We start from the raw sequence: 20969 nt of genomic DNA, 5'->3' as shown, positions 1-20969 counted from the left end.
TCTAAATATTTTAGGAATATCCAAATAAACTGTTTAACATGCTTGTGTTGCAGTATGTTGTCTGCAAGCCAGAGCTGAAAACCTTCGTATTAAATTTCACTTGCCGTATTTTCAAGAACCTCATTGACGCAGTCCATTCTTTGGCGTATCCTGCATCACATTACATCTGCTTTTACTGCCTCTATCAATTTATGTCAAACATACCAAGAGGGAAGATTATTTGGAAGCAAATCCAACATGCATCCTGAAACTAAAGTCAACTGTTTACTGGATTAGTTGCAGTTTTGATTTCCACAATACAACAGCCGTGGGGCATTAAATTGGAGTGCAGGGTTCCAATCCCTTCCGGTCAGCTTGTTTAGATTATTTGATTACTTTGCAATGTAATTTAACTTTATCAGAAGAATTCTTGACTGCTTCATTTGTTGCAGGTAAACGGTAAAATGCGCATCAAGCGACCAGATTAGAGCTCTGTAAGAGGCAAATATGTGTCTGGAGTGACAAAAGACTGATGGACGGTTCCAAATGTAATACTTTCTTTTTTGTTAAAAACTAAGCAAATTTGTTACATTTAGTTTTTATTTTTTGTTCGTTTTGACTTCCACATACTGTTTCCGTTCTCAGTGTTTCAAGCGCTTTGTGTATGTGCTGAAATCAACCGCTGCAACCAACATTGGCTTCTGTTCCTTCACTAAATACCACAGCATAAACAGTACGCCTGAGACACAAAGAAACGGGCGGGGAGGAGGGAGGAAGTGTGGACGCAAGAGGAAAAATCGACAGAGAAATTGAGAGTGATGAATGCTGACTGTAACATTGTGTAACTCGCGTATTATTCATTATGCCATCAGTTTTCAGCAGCACCTTAGTGCTGCCAAGTTACACAGAAGATGCATACCGGCAATAGCTGCTTGGTTTAGAGCTTTCACAAAGGTACCACTGAGGATTCTGGACTCCATAACTAGGTTTTGCATTGGCAGTCAGCCTTTAATTACTGCTGATTTAAAGACGGAAAAGCATGGCGAGATTGAGCAGCTACACAATGATAATCAATAAAATCCCAAGATTTCCTGTCTTGTCTTTTATACGTTTCTGTGTGCTTCTCTTGAGATCCTCTCTTATTCACTTTGCCAGACAAATTAAATAGCACTTGCTTTGTGTAATGGAAGAAACAGGATACATAGTTTTCAACATTTTCAACAAATGAAAATCTGAAAAGTGTGACATTGCATATGCATTTAGCCCTGTAGCATCACTCCTTCATAAAATCTGTTTAGGGAAGTTTAATCTGGGTTCTCGGTTGTGTCTTTACTAGTTTTACATGTCCACAGATTGAAATTTCTTCAGATTCAGATTCTTTGATGAACCACAATCAGAACGGATGGAAGCATTTCCATTCTGACCAGAGATTCTCGCAATGTAACACATGAATGTGGTTTGTTCTCAATCAGTTCCTTACATTTGCATGCTTAGAGTCTTTTGTATATCCCAAGTCAATTTTATTTAAAGAGGATTTACAAATCAGGAGACACTGACTAAAATACTGACCAAAAAGGAGAATTAAGATAAATGAGCAAAACAGGAGTTTAAGAGAAATGACATGACTAAAAGTTAAAAACCCAAGCAAATGTAACCACAATGAACTCTGGCAAAGACATAAAATAACACTAACTTATACCATGTCAGAAACCGAAGAGTACCTTCAACATGTGCTCTAGGTTTACCTGTATTTCGTTCCATTCATTTCCTCATCAGTGCTGACCAGCCTCCCCATCTCTGCTGTGAAAAACACATTTCCATAATGATGCCATCACCATGCTTCACCATTAGGATGGTGTGCTGGAATCCAGAAATACTTCTTTTAACTCATGTAAAGCACTTTGAATTGCCTTGTTGCTGAAAATATGCTATATAAATAAAATTATCTTATCTTACCTTACCTTCAGGGAAATGAGAAGTGTTAGTTTTCCTCTATGCATAATGTTTTGCATGTCCAAAACGTTAAACATTGATCTCATCTGACCAGAACACCTCCAATAGGACTTGTTATTCTTTTCTTTCAAGAATGTCATACTTCCTGCTTCTCTACCAATAAGGCTCCACTCTGTAGAGCGCTGAACTTAAGAGTTGTACTGTCTACAGATGATTCCACCTGAGCTGAGATTTTCTGTAGCTCCGCCGGTGTTTTTATGGTACTCCTGGGACTAACGCTATCCTTGTCTGGTAAATTTTAAGTTTAGGACATTGAGCCATATAATGACCCTGCTTTGAACTGCTCCAAACCTTTATTTATTTATTTTTTCTACAAATATTCCCTAACAAAACTCTGAGGCCTTCACAGAACATTCGTGTATATATAATTGGATTAAACTACACTACTCAGGGCTAATATTGTAAAGGGAGCTGAAAAAACATCAATCAATCTTAAAACTTTTATCATTTTCCTTCCACAGTTATGTTCTGCTCTGTGTAGGTGCATCACAATCTCAATAAAATCCAGACGTACGCTGCTCTAAGTTCAATTCCCCCGCATGAATCCCTTTGCAAGTCACTAAATGTGTTTTAAGATGAGAAACTTCGGGCCCTCTAGTGTCAAAAACTGTGAAGTTGAAAAGACTTCAGCCATGGCTCAGTAAAACCATTAGTGGCTTTTATTTATAAGCTCAGTCTGGCCGGCCATCTTCCAGCTCTGTGGCTACATTGCGTCCAGATTTCCCAACCAGAGGACAAACACAAGAGGGACGGCATTGTGAATGAAAGACACCAATTAGAAAAGCAAGGTTTCACTTGACGTCTCGCAGTCGATAGTTTATCACTGTCAACGATGTGGCAGAGCAAAACACAACGTTTTAGGCCCATTCCTGGAAGCCTGTTCTGTTGTTTTCAGAGGAGAAATGTAGAGCAAAAACTATCATTTTTTTTAACACAAACTTAAAAAAGTACTCAAGATTTCTTGAAAAGATTTTGGTAACATGTTTGCAGAAAACAACTAACTTAGAGAGTTAGGTGATCTCATTGCCCCCTCTAGCTGCCAGCTGATAGTGCTTTATCTATTCTTCCTATCTGTAAACCTTACTCATGTTGGCTGGCTGGAGAGCTGCTGTGGCCCCTGAGGATGATGCAAGCACTGTTTTTGGGTGGATTTCCCCTGGAAAGCATCAGCATGCAGCCAAAACAAACTACTGCTGATGGCTCGCCTCTTGCCTCCGGTCTCTGTGGTCTGCTTTCAGACGGCAGCCGGGGGACTCTGAACGCTCAGAGGAGGAGGAGCACGACAGTCCTCTTGGCCCTCCCTCGGACTATAAGACCAGAGGCGGGCTGAAACACTCAGACCGCACGCACACGTGGAGCAAAACAGGCAAAGAGGAAGACGGACAAGGGGGGAAGACCAGCTGGAAGCAAAAGAGCATGAATCTGCCGGCACAGACCAGTTGACTAGTTGGACTTTTGGAAAGGAAGCAGGTAGAAACAAGTGATAAAGTAGGAAGTAAAGACACACAAAGAAAGACAGAGAGTTTTAATCTTGAGATGCTATTTTGAGCTCTCACAGAGTAACTGAAGATTAAGCAGACTCTGGGAATGTGGAGTTTTTTTTTTATGTTTTTCTTTTAGCAGTTCAGAAGAGAATAAGACAGAGCTGGAATCTGAATGCACCTGTGGGTATAGATCAGAAGACCCGACTTTTTCCGCCCTTGACCTTAAGCTCAACCTGCTGATGTTTTGCTTTGAGTAAAAGGAGGTTATAAACCAAGTCTGCTTTGCCAAACGCCACCAGTCGACACGCGTTGGGAGCATCAACACGTTTTTGCAACCCAATCAAACAAGAGAGCAAAGCCTGCTTGGAAGAGCTCCTGAACAGGACTGATCAAATAGCCATCAAAGATGACTTTTGCCATGCTACGCACTCCACCTCCGGCAGGCCGCTTCTTGTACGGAGACATCGGCCTCCTCTCCGAAGACGACGACGAGAACTGCAGCGAGGGCTCAGGCTCCGAGGACCGCACCAGCAGCTCCTCCAACTCTGCATCCTTTCGCCTGTCCTCGTCGTCCCAGTCCGCCTTCCACATCAAGGTGAACAGGAAGAGAAAGATGTGTGGGGGCGCCGGGGTGAGCGTCACAAACTTGACGGGCAGGCTCGGACCCCCGGGCTCGTCTCCTCCTGGCGAAGTCCGCCAGAGGACGGCGGCCAACGCACGGGAAAGAGATCGCACCAATTCTGTCAACACAGCGTTCACGGCGCTTCGCACGCTCATCCCCACTGAGCCGGCCGACAGGTAAGGAGCGATATTTTTTTCATTGACCGTTCCGCTGCAGGTTTCAAATTAATCTTGCAACTCACGTCTCATCTGACTGCAGGAAACTGTCAAAGATTGAGACGCTACGTCTGGCCAGCAGCTACATAAGCCATCTGGGGAACGTTTTGCTCCTGGGCGAAGGGCTTCACGACGGACAGCCGTGCCACGCCCCCTCACCTCCATTCTTCCACGTCAGCTCCTCCCCCACCCGAGGATCCGACCAATCGGCTCAGCCTAAGCACATCTGTACCTTCTGCCTCAGCAACCAGCGGAAAATGGTGAGCAGAAAAACAACAAGTCAGAGAGATATCAGCTGTACGAAGGTCAAGTCAAGAGGCGTTTACAGCGACATGGTGGTCGTAGAGACGGGCTGTTGGGTCGGGTCAGTTTTGTGTTAAATACCTGACCTGAGATCAGCAACTGTGCCCATAAACCTCGCTGGCCCTAAGGGGCTTTAAAAGCGCCACCTCTTTTAGAGTCCACTTTCTGGGGTGAACGACCATGCAATATTGTCCTGCTGGGGGTTTACTGGAGCAGCTGGCTTGAAAGTTCAAGGTGGTTCCTAAAAAAATCCTCTGCACTCCATATACATGAGTGTTTCTCTGTCACAGGAGCTCAGCGAGAGCTCGGGGGACCTGAGTCGTTTTTTTGTTTTTTTTTTTTCCTCAGAACTCCAGTCAATATGAGCAAAAAAAAATATGAATTTAAAGTTTATACGTGTTTATACAGAGAGATTTATTACCGGGAGTGCGTAAAATCTATTCAGTCGCGTGTAAATTCTTCAGCCGGGATTTGACGAGGTTTTAATTAAAACTGCTGCAAAATTTAATACAGATATAAAACCTAAAATAAGAAGAAAGAAAAACTGCCCTCCTTTCAAAGACAAAGCAGAGGTGAACTTTAAAAAGTGTGAGTTTTGGTTTGTCTGATCCAGCACAGGAAATTGTCATAATCAAGACCACTCTCCCATAAGAAACCATCGGTCTGATGAGGAATTACAGGGAATGAGGGATTGCCATCAGCTGAGTGAAATCAAATATTTACGAGCTCGCTCCGGGTTTTGACAAACAGAGCGGAGAATGATAGAGAGTTGACGTCCAGTCAGGCCTTCCTCTATAACCGAGCCGGCTGCCCATTTAGCAGGATTTATTGGTAAGGAGCTGACATCTGGCAGACTCCCCAGTTACCCCAGCAGTGTGTGAAAGCTAATACCCTCCTCAGTGTCTAAACCCAGAGACCCTTTAGCTGAGGGATAACCAGAGTCTCAGCGGCACAAGTCTCACCCCCGCCACCCCCCCTTCTGCCTCACCCTCTGAACTTGTGCGCCTGAAAGCCTAGACGTCCTGAGTGTCTACACCCAGACGCTCTCAGCTGGGAGATAACTGGCCTGAAACCAGTTTCGGTTTCACCACCAATCGTTTCCCGTCTGTCCCGTCGTTATATTCTCATCCACATCTCCTTTCGTTTGAACCTTCCCTCCTTAACTACTTCTTTGCATATCGATCAGGCCTGCGCAGGTCGGGGCTGTCAGTCAGAAATGTGAGATACCATCTGCGGCTGCCAGCCCGCTGCTGCAGATGCATGACCGACCTGTAAATGCATGCTGCGCGGAAAACAGTTTTGAAACTTTCTGATGTCGGAGCACTCAAACGTGGACACTTTGATAAAGTCCCTCATTACCGGCTGTCAGTCACATTACACTGGTTCCCATCACAGCTGGATAAAAAGCTCTACTGCTCTTTTGTGAGCTAAACGCATTCAAATGATGAAGTGAGCACACATGAAAGTCATTGTCTATATTTTTTTATTTCTTGGTTATTTTTTCAGTTTTGAAGAAAAACAAATAAGGGCGATAAGAGATTAGTTAGAGACAAAGTTTTGATAAAAACACACATTGTAATAAATATATTTTATATAGTCTGGTGATATTATGGAAATGATACAACAGTAAGGCTTTAAGGCCATTTGGGTGTTTCAAAGTAAGGAAATAAGGAAGCAGTGCCAGATTAAAAAAGGCAGAGACCTCTGGGCAAGCGGTGCTGAAAGAGACCCCTCAGCTCATCCCGTCACAGCAGGAAGGGCTTTGGGAATGTTGTCCACAACACAGAATTTATAACCCATTATTTTAAAACTACGTTTCTCAATTGGCTAAAACAGCGGCTTAGTAGATACTGTGGTGTGACTCACTGGTTTATATGAAAACATGTTGCTTCACCTCCATCGGTTCAGATCTGCAGTTTAGATTCTTCCACAACTCAATGACAAGTTAAGCACTTCTTCATTTAAAGGAGGCTGGTTCAGGGTGAGGCAGGCTACTGTAATTGCTCCTGACCTTTTATATTATTCAAATGAGATTTCTAAAAAAAAAATGTGTGCTTTTTATTGGTTAGTTGACAGAGATTACATCGCAGAATTTTTTTAAATATGTGAGGAAAACCTCAAAACGGTGTAAGGTTAAAAGCTGATCAGCTAGACGTTAGCGGACTTTAACCATTTAACTTCAGATATTCATATTAAACATTAGGAAATATTGACTCTTCTCTCCCAAAACATTAATTTGACGCTGTTTACTCAGCCAAACGTCCTCTGTGTTAGTAGAGAGGTTATGTAGACTGGAGCTGTCTGAAACTGTCTGCCTGATCAGCTAATAGGCCCCATTAGCTAATTCCTAAGCAACTAGTTGCTCTGGAAAAGCACAGGAACATAATGACTGTATGTCCCATTGTAAACACAGCAGCTTGTTGCAAAATCCAAAAGCTTACTCCATACTCACTGAACATAGAGACGTCCAAAAAGTTACAGTCGATGAGACGGACGAAGGCAGCTAACAGACTCTCTGTTCTCATGCCAGATTTTAGCATTTGGAAAACAAGTCAAACAGTTTATATCCATATGTGCAAATATTTCCCCACAAAACTTCATCTCAGTCAAAATATATCCATGTTAGTACTCTAAGCTTCTGTTGTCTGAGGCCACTGGCTGTATCAACTCGACTCTTCAGTTTATCGGTCTGCAAACGGCAGTAATGTAGCATTTTAATGCCACTGCACAAATAACAGCTTCAAAACACAAAGTTTACTCCTGAACTTTGAGATGACTGATGATTTGTAGCTGATGAGGTGATTAGATTCAGGCCTCGCAAGGAGAAGTAGCAAAGTGACACGGCCGAGAAAAACAGCGACAAACTTTGTAAATAATCTTCATTTTATTGTTGCATCCCATGGATATGAATGTTTTCAGTTTGAGTTGTTCGAAGTGTCTAAAATCAGCTTAAGATGAAGGTTCACTCTCCCTCTTGGAGGATTTATTCCCTTATTTTCTACAAACTTTTTATTATGTCGTTCATCCACTAGAGGTACGGGAGCCATTCCTCGTTATAATTTTAGTGTATTTACTTACAAAAAATGTCTTATCTACCTTTGTAATTGCAGAATAAGCCAGTCATCTGTCAAACTCAACTGAAGAGGTTCATCCTCCAATACAAAATGCACAAATGAGTCTTAAATTCTTATATTATCACCTTTTATAATACCTGTGGAGTAGCACTTAATGTGTTTTGGGCTTCCTGCATAAAATAATACACTCCTTAAAATGGATATTAATTAAGTGCATTATTTCACAAATTAATACCAGATTAGTAATTGTTCAGAGGAGCAAGCGGTTGTGTTTGTCTTGTATCTATCTGCCTGTGTTTATGCGTAAAGAACCATCGGCTCACTTTAGCGTTGCAATAAGCTCAGTGTAACAAAAGGAGGTTTTCTGTGGGATGGAGTCATAATAAAGTACATTACTCATGTTTACTGCAGAGAGAATGTGTCATCATTCACTGTAAGCTGGAATAATGCAGATTAAGTTTCAGTTTCAAACACTTAAACGCTGAATCACTGCTGCTTTTAAAATCATTACAAGCCATCTGCATTCATACACACAGAACGAGACTTCTTAATAAGCCTTATGATGGATTGCAAATGTTTAACCGTGTTTCTCTTTGGCTTGCATAAGATCTCATATCTGTGTATATTATTAACACTCTCCAGATCAAATTTATTTTATTACTTTAACAATAATAAAAAAATGAGTAGTCCATCTAGTCCTGGAATGTAAACGATTAACTGTGATTAGCACTAATTTGGAGCGTTTCTTTGCCAAATTTCTGGAGTGTGAAGGAGTGTGAAGGAGTGTGCAGGAGTGTGTAGGAGTGGGCTGAAGGGCAGAGTTGGCGCTGGTGATTACAGAGAGCGAGCTAGAAGAGGTAAAAGGGGAGTTTCTGTTCAGAGCTCTTTCCTCGTATGTTTTCATAGTTATCGAGGTTCATCACCGCTGTCAGCTCTGCTTAAACCAGCCGCTTCAGTTACTCCCATTTCCAACGCAGCAGAGGGTGAAAGTGAGAAAAGTATACAGTCATTTCCTCTTATTATGGGTGACTATGGTGTAAGTGTTTCAAAACAAGCGGCCTTGTTACTAATGACGGCTGCGCACACAGCGTCACGTGTGACATATTCAGGCAGGTAGTGAGGTGAATACTAATGTGATTTATTCATCTGCTGCACTTGATCCAAGGGTCAAAGAAAGCTGTAAGGTAAAGCAAAGATAAATAAAATGATTATTACGTTTTATATCAGTATCATAGGAAATTGACTGAATTTTATTTCACACTTTGATGGATGCAGGTTAGTGTGATGTGTAGTCTGTCAACTGGAAAGGTTGTGAATTTGGTTTCAGCTTTCGTTTTGCTACTTAAACCTTAAAGCTGTTCACCAGTCTCTGTGAAGCTGTTTGAGTGCAGATCGGTGAATGTGACTTGGATTCTAGAAACAGTTTGGCAACTCATTGAGACTGGGAACCCATTTGATCTTTTTGTTTTTGTTTGGTTGTTTGTTTGTTTTTCTACTCTAAAAATTGGTCCAATTTATGTGCGGTTTTGCTAAATACAACTGCCTGAATACAAATTGTCAGACAAATCCACTTCATTACAATAAAATCTAGTCAGATGTGGGTAGAAAAATTGTAAGTAAGAGTAGCACAACTTCCCCATGTATTTACTCAAGTAAAATGGTATTTGATTAAAAGGCTACACAAATGCTGAGTAACTAAAAACATCTGATTTAATACTATAAAATGAGACCTCACAGACAAAAAAAATGATGTGCAAATATAAAACTTTTAAACTAATACTTATCGTAGGTGTTATGGTAGAATAAGGTGAACATGCCATTAACATAATTAGAAGAACAAAGCTTGTGTATGTAAAGACGAAGTCTCACTTTGACATAAACTCTTATTCAGTGACCTTACTCTCAGTGGGTAAAGTATCCAGAAGTTTTACTCCAGTACGAGTAGTGATTCTTAATAATAATATCACTGAAGTAAAAGTAAAACTATGAATAGTCCAAAACGTTACCCCACTCAAGTAAATGTAGCTAATTACTACTAATATTTGGACCTAATTATATGCAATTCAAGCATGATGTAGTTATCAAGTTCAAATGATTACAATGCCAGTTGGTAAAAATACCATTGTTGTTTCAAAGTGTAAAAAATCAATGCTTCTAATTTATTATTATTTGGAGTAATTGTACAATTGTTAAGTCTTTATCTTGGATATTGGAACTATTTTAAGCTGTTTAATCATACTTTCAGAACAGGACGACAATAAAACAGAGTTAAAAAACTGGAATCAATGATGAGAGAGTTTCTGTATTAACGCCTCTGATAGTTGTGTTAACTAAAATGGGGAGGCGGTGAATGAACAGAACTGGGCCTGCCTCTTGAGTCACGACTGATGCATGTATCTTGTGAAGGATGTCTCACTCCACCTTCACTCTCAGGTGTCAGGAGTCAACATGTAACACACGGCTAACTAAGGATTTACAGTTAAATAACCAGAGCGGTCATCAGAGGTCCTAGCAAAGATTTTTTTTTATATGTTGGATAAAGGGAAAGAAAATCCCACACAACGTAAGTGCGTTTTTACATCACCAGTCGTTTTGAACCCCTAAAGCATTATTCTTATTTATACTTTACTGTTTTTAAGTTGATCAATGTTTTCAATTGCTCTTTTTTCAAAATGGGTAAGACACAAAAGCATAGCACCAAAGCGTGTTGTCTGTCATTAGTCAGAAAATGATTACAATAATATGAGCTGCTAACCCATCAGAGTAGTTATTGCAGGTTTAAAGGAGCATGGACAAACAAAGCCGGGAGGTTTATCTCAAAATGATGAGCACAGCAAAGGAGGTCAGAACCTTTCTTCTTTTTTTTTCAAAACTCACAAGTAATAAAGCTGCAGCAAATTTTTCAGTGTGCGATTACAGTTCTGCAGTAAAAGATCTTTATAGATCTTCACAGTGTCAGGTTTAGCAGACCCTTTGGACTCCGCGGATGGTGCGTGGGGCCCCCATGAATTTGGTTTGCTCCCTTCAGATCTCATCAGATTGACGTGTGGGCAGCTTGGAGGCTGCATAAGCATGTAGAAATCCTGGTCGGCACAGCCGTGCTCTACCGGAGCAGATTCTGGAGGCCCGTTCGCTCCTGGTCGAGGTGAGCCCAAGGTGATGGCTTGTAGTTAAGATGGTCTTTCCGTACATAACAACTTTAACCATGCTAATTTGTCTACTTCTGTTTTAAGGGCACAGAACTCTGTATATTTTTACAGCTTTTTCCACAAGTGTGGCCTATTTCTATTGGCTCGAACTAGGAAGAGGGTCAGCTCAAATTAATGGCAAAAGAAAATAAAAGTGGTAATTTGTCTGCCAATGACTGCAATTCAGAACTTCTTTCCTTTTAATCCCTGTATTACAAGTCGAGACAATTTGCCCAATATCGGGGGTTTTACAGCTCTTTTTTATGGCATAAAAGAGCTGTCAGATGTTTGGAAACAACATAAAAACGCTGGAAAAAATCCAATTATCTTGGTACTTATGGTGTGGTTGCTGTAAATAGACCATTGTTCCCTTTGAAATGGGCAATTTTATTGGCATTTTAGGGCGCAGCCCATATTTATTTATGATTTGAGTGAATGTCTCAAAATTAAAAACTGAGGTTCAAAGTCAGTGGCACAGCAGACGAAACATGATGCGTGCGCTTCACTCCCGCTCGGAGAGGCTGATCCGAAGCGTTTTTGTACGCAGTTATCTGTGGGTGTATGAAAAGAAAAGGCCAAATCTTTGCGGTGAATTCAGAAAGCAGCTGATTTCCATTTGTCTGTTTTGCTCCACTTCAGGATGAAAGCAAAGACTTGCTGCAGAGACTCGTGCATCAAAGCGGATTGTGTCGTTTAGTGGATGACTCAGTTGAATCGGGTGACTTTTGCATATTTTTTTTGCCCACACAGTCACCTCACAAACACACAGACACGTCCTCCCTCGGCTGGCTCTCTGTGTCTGGAAGTCATTGGCAGAACGGAGCAGAGCAACAAATGAGCTAATTGTTCTGTAAATGATTTATCCTCTGCTGAGGCAGTGCAGCCAGTGTTTAATTCAGCGGCTGCTATTAGAAACACATTGAGGCTGAGCTTTGATGGTGATGGTAAAGGAGCCTGGAAACCGCGCTCTGTGGAACGCCCTCTCTGCTTACACTCACACCTCCACAAATGACACGCACACACACACACACACACACACACACACACACACGTATATATATATATATACACACACACACACACATGGGTGCACAACCTTTCTTGAGAGTTTTTTAATAAAAGTGTTTTACTTCTATTTCCCTTTCCATGTCAGCCAGATGGCAGCTCTTTGCGTCTATCTAGACTGCATAAACAAACCATGTATGATAGCTGAGGAGCTCTGGATCGCCGCTGCGCTTTCAACGCTTTCTAAAACTAATGGCGGGCAGGAAGTTTTGGAAACGGAGATGGAGACGAGGAGGAAGGTGGCCAACGAGTCAGCCGGGATAATCAACTCCGCTATTTATCCTCCAGTTTGGACGTTTGCTTTTAAACCGCGCTTTGCGTCTTTAAGGAGGCCCAATCAAGCGTGCGCCTAAAGAGGGCTTAAATGCGTGGCTGGGACGTGTTCAGAAAGCACGCCGATGGCTGCGGTTCTTACAGCTATTTGGAATATTAGACCGCTTTAGCTGGAAAAAGCATTGCGTCACTCTCGTGCATGAAGCTGACGTTTCAGTGTCATAGATGAAAAGCGATCGAGCCGGAGTTGACTGGGAGTTAATGATTTGTGCCTCATAAGCGGCAGCATCGCCTTCGTGCGTTTCGTTTGAACCTATGCTAATGAGGTGCATCAGGCTAGGGTCATATTCTGCGGCTGTTTTTTTTTTGTTTTTTTTAATATATTCTCCCCCACGTTCAGCAGTCAAACGCAGAGCCGTCTGTCCGCTCGCGGCACACATGGAAGCAGTTAAACCCCCTAATTCAACACCAACAGAAGAAGTCGGGTCCGATAACAAAATCTATTAGCAAAACTATCATTCTGTTGTCATTTGGCCTCCAGGGATGGAGCCGCTCGCAGGGCAAATTAAAACACAAACACGGAGCTCCGAGCCTGGCAGGGAGAAATACAACATGGCGAACAGGAAAGCAGAAGTCGGCGCTTTTAATTAGGCCGCTTCTTAAAACAATATGTGCTGAAGCTAATGACAAATTTGCTGTTGGAGGGCGGACATGTTAGCGCCGATGATGAAGTAACGCTATCGGCATAATGGGGCAGAACAAAGTGGGAATGAAATCAAGCTTGTTCTACTCATTAAAGCATTAAAATATGGTGGTAATAAAATACACGTGCAAACTGGGCAATCTAAACTCAATCAGTTGTTTGTCAGAGGATATGCATCAAGAAGATATAGTAAGGTAACATGAATGTGCTCTAATCCAAGAAAAACAGAGGCTGGCATTGGATTTTCATGACCACCTGTAACCTGTCTAAAGTTACAGGATCAGCTACAGTCATCCCGACTGCTGCTAAACAATACAACATACTAAATATTACCCCAATAGTAAAGTTATTTTGAAGCTTTATTTACTTTTTGGTGATTAAGTATTGTTCTCAAGCGCTCACAGCATGCATATAAAATTATGAGTATATGAACTGTTCAATATGGAGTATATCGTTCCTTTTTTGCGCTTGTGCTTTTCTTAGAGCATCACAAATATAACAAGGTGACATTAGATGGTTAACCAGTTGTATTTCTCCAGGTAGAGAAATGCTTGGTAACTATGGCTTTAAAACCTGAGTTGTCATGATGTCACATTGTGTGTGGTGTTGGAGTGGAGGCCCGAGACCTGGAGGCCGTCGGTCCTTAATGCAGCCATGTTTTGCTGTATAATAAAGGCCTAAAAGGCCACCAGTGCCACAAAGTAGAAAAAAAAAAACACTATGCTGTCAACTCCAGCAGCCATGGCGGTCCTACAAGTTGCTAGACGTAGCCAAACCAAATCATCAACTAATTTTTCATGTGCTCTAACCGTAACGGAGGAATAGCATCACGGGAGGCCAAAAACGAGTGAAAAATAGGGCTGCATGATATCAGAAAGTGATGCAATGGTGATATTATTGTTGAAAACTGCAGTGACATCACTTGTGATGGATCCACATTTTTCCTCTTTTCCAGCTGCGCTTCCAACACTCTGTGACCTTAAGCATCTTGGGCGCTGCGTTCTGGCCCAGTTGTGGGCATCCACTGCAAAGACATTTAACCCGACAGTCTGTTAGCACAGTAGAAGCTCATGTTGGCATTTTCGCAAACAGGCGTGCAATCCAAAAAGTAAATCTGTTTATGGCTACAAATAAACTTTCTTCTGGGTGTTGTTTTGTCAAAATATCTTTATTTAAACTTTCCTGTGTCTCGGCTTGGAAAAGGGAAAAAATATCCCTTTTCCAAGCTGCTGGTTTTTGTGTCAGTTTTATAGCTTTGTTTTTGTTTAAGTTTGGTGTTTATTTTACTTCATGGACAACTTAGAAGTCAATAACAAGTCAGCTGTTTGGCAGTGAGCAGCAACATGTGGGGTAGGGGCAACCCTGCATTACTACATCCTCTGCACAGCCAGAGAAAACTCCACTTCTTCTTCTTTGGTATTTCACTGACAGGACTTTAAACGCTACAAAGGAAAGTCTCAGCGGTTTTGAAACTGTAACTTTTTAAAACCTCGATACCGATAATCGGTACACGTCTACGTCCAAGCCACATAATGGCAAATTGGGACGTTTTGGTCTGCTAGTTAGCTCACTTTAAAGGTCTGATGTGTGATTTTTTTAATTGATTGTCATTTATGAGGGTAACTACGGCTTATATAAGCCACTGGAGACAGTGACACAGTCTTAAATATTTTCACTTAATAATCTAAAAGGATATAAGCCGCTTTCATTACACGGTTAAATACCAGTGTCCTTATATGAATGCAGGCCTGAGCCCAAGTGGAATTATTTTTTCCAACTAGTCAGTCCTGTCCTCATGCAGCCAGGGACTAAATTAGATGTTTTTATTTGACAGACCGAGCTTAAGACAGGGGAAAAGAAAAAGAAAAAAAAAGAGTGCATGGAAAATTCACAATTATAGGTAAAGAATCGTAAGGGTTGAGTTTCGCAAAAAAAAAAAAAAAAAAAAATAAAATATTGAAGTTTAAATCTGTGAGTTAAGATACTTTAATGAAAGTGCTTAGTGTCTTCACAGGCTGCTTTTCACCATAATAGAACAATAATATTGTTTCAGGGTGGTGATATCTTCATATTGTATCTTGAGCAAACATCATCAGGTAATCATATTAGGGTCGGACAAATCGCCCTCTGGGGAAGCTCCTGGTATGTGTGTGTGGAAAGAGGGAAGAAAGAGCAGAACCGTCATCTGACCGTGACCTATTAGTCTTTAGCAGATTGTTTTGACTACCAGGCCGGCCTGAAGGCGACCCCCTCCTCCTGTTTGGACTGAACCAGTCCGGGTCCAGGCTCCGCAGCTACAGCTGCAGCTTCCAAGCTGTCACCGATTGCTCGCGACGAGACGCGGGACGATTCGTCTAATGACTCCGTACTAATTTGATGTAATTTTGGTAAATTGGCTAATTTCAACGCCCAGGTTTTAAGTGAAATTCGTGGTGTATCCTCTTTCTCCAACCCAGAGTACTTTTCCTTCCACTGATAAATGCCTGCAATTTTCCACAGCGCTTTCCAGCAAACACCGGAGAGCGCGGGCTGCACTTGTGTCTCGCAGCTGTTGGTTTGATGGTTTGTGTTGGGAAAGCGAGTACGATAACAGGAGTGCTACAGTTTGGCCGCAGTTTCCCAGGCTGTGTTAAATTCATTCTCACAAAAAAAAAAAAAAATAACATTTTTGGCTAAAATCCCATGACGCCCACTGCCTTACTCTTAGTTTTGAAGTGCGCATTGCTGGATTACGCCACAATTCAAGGAGTCTGTAAGGTCTGAGAGTTAAACGCTGAATCACATTTTACCCTTTAACTATACTTCTATGAGGTAGAGCATCAGATTGATTTTTTTTTTTTTTTGATTCGGCTAATTTAATTGTAATATTTATTCCTTAACTTATTTTCTGTCTGCTTTGAAATGTGCTGGTATTTTTGGTATCACTAATGTTTAATAAATCAGTACTAAATACTTGTGTCATTTTAAAATATTTTGCCGTCTTAAGAACTATTGTAGTTTCATGTGTACTAATGTATTTCATTTGTTATCCATTGGAAAAAAAAAAGTTTAATTCATTGACGGCTTCTGATCTGTTACCATGGTGAAAAGTAAATGTGTTATATAGATTAAATTTTGTTGTACGTATGTGTAGGTGCAGCCAGACTAATATAACTCATGCACGTATAAAGGTTTTTATATAGAGAGTGCTATTTTAGAACAACCACAGAGCATATTGTTTGCTTCAGCAGTTTTATTTAGTAAAATCTTAATAAATTTCACATACATTGAAGTATGTTTATTTTTTAGGCGATAAATTAGATCACAAATGTTCACATATCAGGAAACAGTGAGAGCTGCAGATTTATCAGCTTCTTGAAGGACCGCTCTGTCTCTAACCAATACCTAAAGTACCAATGTGTTGGGGTAGTCCAGTTATTGCTCTTCAGGGTGTAACTTAAGTAGCCCCCATGGATCCAAATTCAATGGTAGTAGATAAGTACCAATCTAATCAAATGTGTGAAACTCAGATTAAGCCTTCAACACTGGGCAAATACTGCTGGGGGTAAAATTAAACATCTGATGCTCTCAAACTGTAAGAGTTTCTCAAGTGCAGCAGGTTTATTTATGCAGAGTCACTAGAATAATAAAGAGCAGAGATAATAGAAACCCTAAGTAAAGACTAGTCGTAAAAATGATCTCCCATAAAAAAAAATCACATTCAAACAAAGCTAACACATGTCAGAAATGGACGGATTAAGCGATCTTTGACCTTTACGGTTAAGCTGCAGTAAACGGTAACTTTTTCCATCTGTATCTCAAGAAGCCAAATGCGTTGAAACTTAATGCTGCTTCAAGTTTGTCTTGACCAAATTATTGTCTAAAGCCGGTTCCCGGGGCTCGACTTTAATGAGGCCTGTGTGAGGAATTGACTAGATGAGACAGGATGAAAGTGAAGCATCTGAGCTTCAGGTATTTCCTGAAGATCTCTCAAGCGCAGAATGAAGTTCAGGCACCGAAGTTTGGCAAATCTTTATGAATTGACTTTCTTGTCTCTTTAAGTTAAGAAACGTTGATTGTATTATTCTATTGTATGTCGAAAGGAAAATGATCATCGGCATATTGCGAAAGCCTCAGGGTGAAAATGAAAATTATTTCTTTGTTTTTTTTAGCAAGGCATTTTGAGCAGTGAACTTGTGTAAAAAAAAAAAAAAAACCTGGATTAAACTGTCACGAAAAGGTCACATGAAGTAGCTGCGCTTTTGAAACTTAAATTCCTGCACACAAAGCACCAACCTCTAATTGTTTGCGTGTTTGCTCACGCTCGCTTTCGCAGCCAACTACAAGTGGTTCAGTCACAGTCTAGTAACGACGCTCATCTCTGTCCAGCTGGAGGACGAATCGTCACTAATCGTTTCGGCGCCCCAATCAGTGGGAGGACCGATTCCTGTCCAATTCCTGTGATTTCATCCTCCGATTACCACCTGATACCCGTCCAAACACCTACCCACCGTCGCTGATGTCAGTCACATGGACTTTTCCAAACACCTACACCTCGTGCTATGTCTGAAATAAAGGAAATGTGTTACAGGTGTTTAGAAGGAGGCCAAGCTGGGAGTCGGAGAAGGTTAGCTGAGATGATATGAGAAAGGAAAAAGAGCAAGGAGTAATAAAAAATAAAAATAAAAAAGTCTCCCAAACTTTTTTTTTTTGGCAGAAAATACAACAAACTCATCCAAATTCAATTTGAATGAGAACAGATTTTTGATTGGGAAACATTTATCAGCAGCCAGGGATTAGGTCTTAACACCATTAGATCAGATATCATTAATTTTTGAGACACGGCAATGATTGACTACGTTGCAAATCACTCAGAAAATAGCCTCATTAAAAACCTTTGAGCCGGGCTCGGCGGCGGATGGCCGGCGCAGCGAGCAGGGGAGAGGTTAGGTGAGGAGGGAAAAAGTGATGTTATTTTCCTGGCCAGATAGAGAAAGGCTCCTCACCAGCCAGGAAATCAGGGCTCCTCTGTTCCGATACCACAGATAAATGAGGAATATATCGTCTTACGCTGCGCTTATAAATCAGCTCATGATGTCATCGTTCAGCCTGCGATCGAATTAAGCAAAACACGTGTTGCTCCCTGCTGCCGCCGCGGCGGCTAACGTTGCCTTGCTACTGTGTGGGAATGTGTTTGTGAGTTTACTGCAGCCAGTCAGGGCTAATTTACTTTCTCAGCAACCAAAGGCGAAATGCTTACAAAACCACACTGATTGCAGAAAACCAGATTCTGTTGCCACAGCAGACAGTGAAGTTGTCTGAAGTGGAAGTTCGTGACTCCCCGGGTCCCGCCGCCGGAGGTTAACATCGACGGCAGAAATGTGAAAAATCCCTGCATTTTCTGGTGTCGCCTTCTCAATGTTGCATCGTTAAGTCCAAGCTGAACGTTCCTGACGATCTGACACCGTGTTCTCTTTTCTGTCGCAGAACAAAGACAGAGACAGGAAGACGAGCATCCGAAGCTAACGCCGAGGGCACAAACCACACGGACAAAATGTTCACGACTCTGACGGGGCTTCATGTGATTTTTTTTTTTTATTACAACCACTGCAGCTTGAAGACTAACCAGACTTGTGATGCATTTTAAAGACTTTTGAAGGATTTATGTAGCACTTCCACTTCCTTTTACAAGGAACTTTTTAATGTTTCCTTTTTCTATTACTTTATGCGAACTCTTTGTTTTACAGTGAGGAATCGTGAACAAGACTTTCCATGGTGGATTTTCACCAGCGTATCAAGACTATAGAGGAAAAAAAAAAAAACACAGTACTTCTAAAAAAAAAAAAAAAGAAATACGGCACATGATCTCTCCAAACCCACGAATTTGTATTCATTAAAAGTTGTCTTATTAAAATGTAAACTGATATAAAAAAAATGTATATTTATGTAACATAACAATATATAATGAAACTGTTATTTAACAGACTTATGGCATTTTTGATGTTTTTAAGTGCAGACTTTGGTTTCTGACTCAGTTTGTAGCATCACAGAGAACATGCTGGAACTATGGTGGTAATGGTTGTTTCGAATATTCATCCCTGAAAGTGGAAAATAACTCGAGCTGACCAATAAAATGTTTGTAAATCTGGGCGTAAATCATATTTTTCTGAGCATACTGTATTTTCAAATCTTGTCCCAGTAATTGCCGGTTCCAACCAATAAAGCTTATAAAGTTTCCATTTTGAATTTATGATGGCACGCAGATGTTTTCTGAAACCAAATTGTGGGGTTTTTTTTAGGGGATACTTGCACTGCTACGGGAGACACGAGAACCAACGAAAGCCTTTTACGAGAGCAAATTTAAGGCATAATTATCTGAAACAAGCAGAATCGATGCTTTTGTTTTTACATTTCAGTTTAGATTTCCCTTTAATTTCAAGCTTCTGGTTTGTTTTTAACATAACAGATGAAATCTGTTAAGTTGGATGTTTTTGTTGCCGCTCTTTGCCTTGGCCAAAATTATCTTGAAAAAGCATTATTTGCTTTTTTTTTTTTTTAAATAAAGGTTGAAGTAAAAATAAAAAAGAAAGGCTAAAGAGGAAATAAAAAAAAGCAAGATTAAGAAGCGGAGAAGCAGGCGAGCATAAGAGCTGGGGTGGGAGAAAGGGTTGAAGTGGGCTGCAAAATTGCATCTGCAGGTATGGCTACTTGGACATCTGCCTTTGTCCCTTTGCTGTCCTCTTCTTTACCTTTCCACATGCTTGTTCTCTTTTCTCCTCCTCTGCTCTTCCTCTTTTCTCCCTGGAGTGCCACTGGCCAGAATCTGGTTGGTGATGGCTTTCCAGTGTGTGCATCCTGACCGCGCTTACCTTCCCATAACCTTGTCTGTCCATCTTTCCAGCCTCTTCTCCGACACGAGAAACAGTATTTTATTCTTTTTTAACATTCTTTTGATTTTGGCTTTGTGAAAAACAAACAGGATGCTCTTTACATTTTCTTAATTGTCGTGTTTAGGTGATCTCAGGGAAAGACAAAGTCTTTCATCCGAGTAAACCTTCGTCTGATGACCGTAGAGAACATGATGGTGCCTCTCTTCTAACTGTGGTTGAAAATTGAACGATGAAGAAACGCCCACATGTAGAGGTCAGCTGACGTCGGCGGTATAGGGTTGGGGTTCACCGTACAGGGTAACTGAGGCTCACTTTCAAGCATTTAGCATACATTTGAGTCGGACCAATGGAGTGAATAGTTCAAAACGTCAACATAAATAACTAAAGTAAACTAAATGAATACTACGACTGGCTGATGGACAATACACCTTACTGATGTTTGGAGGGTTGAGACCGCATGTTTACATACACTTTATTAAAAGAAACAAGAATAACATGTTTTTTTCACTGTCTCACATTAAATTAAACTACATTTACATGATTTAAAAAAAAATCTTTCTTTGTATTAAGAAGTTTATATGCAGTTTCTGTCTGGTTGGACTGCCTAACGTGGTTTGGATCGGGTCAAACATTTTGGTTATCCGGCATGTCTTTGGGTGTTTCTTTGACTGTTTTGCCATTATGCTCAAACACGTACAAACTGTAACAAGGCTTTTCATGCAGCTTTCTTATAATGACTTTCATTCTGAGTGGCTTTTCAGCTCACATCGGTTTGGTCAGCATTTCTACAAGGTTTTACTTTATTTAATGGTTGACTCGTACATTTTGCAACCAAAGATGTTCTCTTGTACTTGCATGTAATTGTCTGAACAAATGAACGTGGTACTTTGAGGTATCTGGACTTTGTGCTCAAGAACGAAGCAGAGGTCCACGTTACTGCCCTGATATTTAGGTCGATTTTTTTTAAATTTTCTTATGATTTCGTAATTGGAAACAATGTGTTTGAGGCGTTGTCTTTAAAAACTTTTTCAATAAATATTCTCTCGTCAGCCGAGCATTTAGCAAATGGAAATAGTTTGTGTAATCCCAACCGACCGATAATTTCAGACAGTGGGTAAAATTTCTTAAAAACAAAGAATCTGTTTGAGTTTGTATTGACTTTTTTCTGCAACATGACAAGT

At 40.8% G+C, this 20969-nt stretch overlaps 1 protein-coding gene across 1 annotated transcript; it reads left to right on the top strand.

The window, feature by feature from the left end:
- Positions 1-3143: 3143 nt before the first annotated feature.
- LOC106907980 (basic helix-loop-helix transcription factor scleraxis) lies at positions 3144-19048 on the top strand. The gene is made up of 3 exons (XM_014973900.2): positions 3144-4274; positions 4357-4573; positions 18386-19048. Exons 1-3 carry the CDS (start codon positions 3883-3885, stop codon positions 18422-18424), a joined length of 648 nt encoding a protein of 215 aa, XP_014829386.1. The 5' UTR covers positions 3144-3882; the 3' UTR covers positions 18425-19048.
- The last annotated feature ends 1921 nt before the right edge of the window (positions 19049-20969 follow it).

Source organism: Poecilia mexicana, unplaced genomic scaffold (genome assembly GCF_051168715.1).
Source record: "Poecilia mexicana isolate PSO_F unplaced genomic scaffold, ASM5116871v1 scaffold_16, whole genome shotgun sequence".
Taxonomy (NCBI): Eukaryota; Metazoa; Chordata; class Actinopteri; order Cyprinodontiformes; family Poeciliidae; genus Poecilia; species Poecilia mexicana.
The sequence above is the reverse complement of the archived record's forward strand: the minus strand, read 5'-3'. Positions and strand labels throughout refer to the sequence as shown.